The sequence below is a fragment of the Primulina tabacum genome, chromosome 7 (assembly GCF_025594145.1).
Source record: "Primulina tabacum isolate GXHZ01 chromosome 7, ASM2559414v2, whole genome shotgun sequence".
In the NCBI taxonomy this organism is placed as follows: Eukaryota; Viridiplantae; Streptophyta; class Magnoliopsida; order Lamiales; family Gesneriaceae; genus Primulina; species Primulina tabacum.
This window is the reverse complement of record NC_134556.1, coordinates 28642245-28645435: the sequence shown is the minus strand read 5'-3', so window position 1 is coordinate 28645435 and position 3191 is coordinate 28642245. Positions and strand designations below refer to the sequence as shown.

General features: G+C 42.2%; 1 protein-coding gene across 1 annotated transcript; it reads left to right on the top strand.

Moving 5' to 3' along the window:
* Window positions 1-176: 176 nt before the first annotated feature.
* Window positions 177-2045, top strand: LOC142550655 (uncharacterized). Its single transcript, XM_075659733.1, has 2 exons — window positions 177-987; window positions 1078-2045. Exons 1-2 carry the CDS (start codon window positions 177-179, stop codon window positions 2043-2045), a joined length of 1779 nt encoding a protein of 592 aa, XP_075515848.1.
* Window positions 2046-3191: the final 1146 nt, after the last annotated feature.

Here is a 3191-nt window from a genome sequence, read left to right as displayed (position 1 = left end):
TTCGGGGGGAATGCGCTGGATGATCCAAACACTCACATCGCCGACTTCTTAGAAATTTGCGATACTTTTAAATTTAATGGAGTTTCAGATGATGCTGTTAGCCGTTCTCTTTGTGTGATAAAGCTAAATCTTGGTTGAATTGTTTGCATGTAGGGTCAATCACAACTTGGGAAGACATGGCTAAGGCATTCGTCTTGAAATACTTTCCTCCATCGAAAACCATGAAGCTGCAAGCGGACATAACCACCTTCTCTCAGTTTGAGCAGGAGTCACTCTACGAGGCATGGGAGCGCTACAAAGACTTATTGCGAAGATGCCCACATCATGAGTTGCCTCTTGGGTTAGTTGTCCCAACTTTTTACTATGGTTTAATTTCATCTAACCGAACCATGATAGATGCTGCGGCCTGCGGAAATCTGTTGAGGACAACGGCCGAAGAGGGGTATGAGTTACTAGAGGAAATGGCTGCTAGCAGCTATCACCCTCAATCTGAGAGGAACACTCAGCGAAGGAATGCAGGAGTACACCAGGTAATTGATTTTTCAGCTTTCACTGCACAATTAGAAGCACTTAACAGGAAAATAGACAGCATGAACGTAAACGGGACAGCGATGCGCCTGCAAGAAATATTTTGTGAAAAATGCGGAGGAGAACATTATTTTAAGGACTGTCAAGACAGTGGTCCTTTCTATGTGAATGAGGAGGCACCAGTGAATTATGTGGAGATTCAAAACCGTCCGAGGAATGATCCTTATTCAAATACATACAATCCTGGATGGAGACAACACACCAACTTCTCATGGGGTGGTCAAGGCAGTCAGACTCGACCACAAGGAGGACAGCAGTATAGTAAGCAACCGATGTATCGACATGAGCCTCGAGATGAGAAATCTAGTTTGGAGCAAATGATGTCTAAGTTCATTTCAGCCACCGAGACTAGACTGAAAAACCAGGATGCATCAATAAAGGGCTTGGAGAATCAGATAGGTCAGTTGGCTAAAATGATAACGAGCAGAGAACCGGGCACCTTGCCAAGCAACACGGAAACTAACCCGAAAGAGCAAGTGAAAGCCATAGCGTTGAGGAGCAGAAAAGTACTTGAACAAGAAGAGAAAGAAAAAGAAGATCAACGAAATGGAGCGGTTGACACATCTACAGGTAAATCTTCTAAATCTACAACCGCACCCACCGCACAATCTACAATTGCAAATCCCCCAGCTTTCCCTGCAGCAATAAAAAAGGCAAAATTGGATGCGCAATTCGCTAAGTTCTTAGAGATATTCAAAAAATTGCACATTAATATTTCTTTTGCTGATGCTCTGATGCAAATGCCGAGCTATGCTAAATTTCTGAAAGACATCTTAGCTAACAAGAGGAAGTTGGAAGATCACATGACGATAAACTTGACTGAGAACTGCTCTGTATTGGTACAAAACAAGATACTATCGAAATTAAAAGACCCAGGGAGTTTTTCTATTCCTTGCGTGATTGGTGATATTGTTTTTCATAAAGCCTTGTGTGATCTTGTTGCAAGTATAAATCTTATACCGTTATCTGTATTCAGGAAACTCGGATTAGGAGAACCTAAGCCAACAAGTATGTCCTTGCAACTAGCAGACAGATCTGTCAAATACCCGCGAGGAGTCATAGAAGACGTCTTGGTAAAGGTGGACAAATTCATATTTCCTGTAGATTTTGTAGTACTTTACATGGAAGAAGACGTGGAGATGCCCTTGATTTTGGGGAGACCATTCCTTGCGACTGGCAAGGCCCTGATTGATGTTCAAGAAGGTAAGTTGAGATTAAGAGTGGGCGAGGAAGAAATTACTTTTGACGTCTTTATTGCTCTTAAGCACACACTGCACACCGATAATTGTTTTAGAATTGATGCTGTTGATTCCCTTGTGTGTAATTTTGTGCAGCAGGCAATGAAAGACCCATTGGAAGCCACCCTCACAACTGAATTGGAGGATGACGATTTGGATGAAGAAAAAGCTGAAATAGTGGCATACTTTAATGCCACCATCCATGGAGAAAGCCAATGAGGATGAGACTGGAGGATTTAGGAGAGCGCCGAGATTTGACCCCTCCAAAGTCAAGCATCGAGGAACCACCAACGCTTGAGCTCAAACCCTTACCTCCGCACATAAAGTACGTATACCTAGGTGAGAATAACACTTTACCTGTCATTATCTCTGCTGCTTTGACAGATGCTATGGAGGAACAATTGTTGCAAGTTCTCAAAGAGCACAAAAAGACATTCGCCTGGAAGGTAGCAGACATAAAGGGAATCAGTCCATCGATCTACATGCACAAAATATTGATGGAAGAAAAGTACTCACCCCTCGTGCAACCTCAAAGATGACTCAATCCAAAGATGCAAGAGGTAGTGAAGGCTGAAACTGTTAAGCTTCTCGATTCAGGTATTATCTATCCTATTTATGATAGTGCATAGGTGAGTCATGTTCAATGTGTGCCTAAGAAAGGTGGGATTACGGTGATCACTAATGAAAACAATGAACTTATTCCCACAAGGACTGTTACGGGGTGGAGAGTGTGTATTGACTATAGGAAGTTGAATGATGCCACCCGTAAGGACCACTTTCCCCTTCCCTTTATTGATCAAATGCTGGAGAGACTAGCGGGGCATGAGTTTTACTGTTTTCTAGATGGGTATTCGGGGAATAATCATATCACTATTGCACCTGAGGACCAAGAGAAAACAACTCTCACTTGTCCTTATGGAACTTTTGATTTTCGCCGTATGCCTTTTGATCTTTGTAATGCACCTGCTACATTTCAGCGCTGCATGACTGCTATATTCCATGATATGATTGAAACCTTTCTTGAAATATTTATGGATGACTTTTCTATCTTTGGTACAACATTTGATGAGTGTTTGCAGAATTTGAGATCCGTGCTGAGGAGGTGCGAGGAGACTAACCTGGTACTTAATTGGGAGAAGTGCCACTTCATGGTCCAAGAGGGAATTTTCCTAGGGCATAAGATTTCAGAGTATGGAATAGAGGTGGATAAGGCAAAAGTGGAAGTTATCAAGAACTTACCACCTCCGACATCCATAAAGGGAGTTAGAAGCTTTTTAGGCCACGACGGTTTCTATCGGCGTTTTATCAGATATTTTTCTAAAATTGCCAAACCTCTTTCTTCCTTACTTATGAAAGATGTACCTT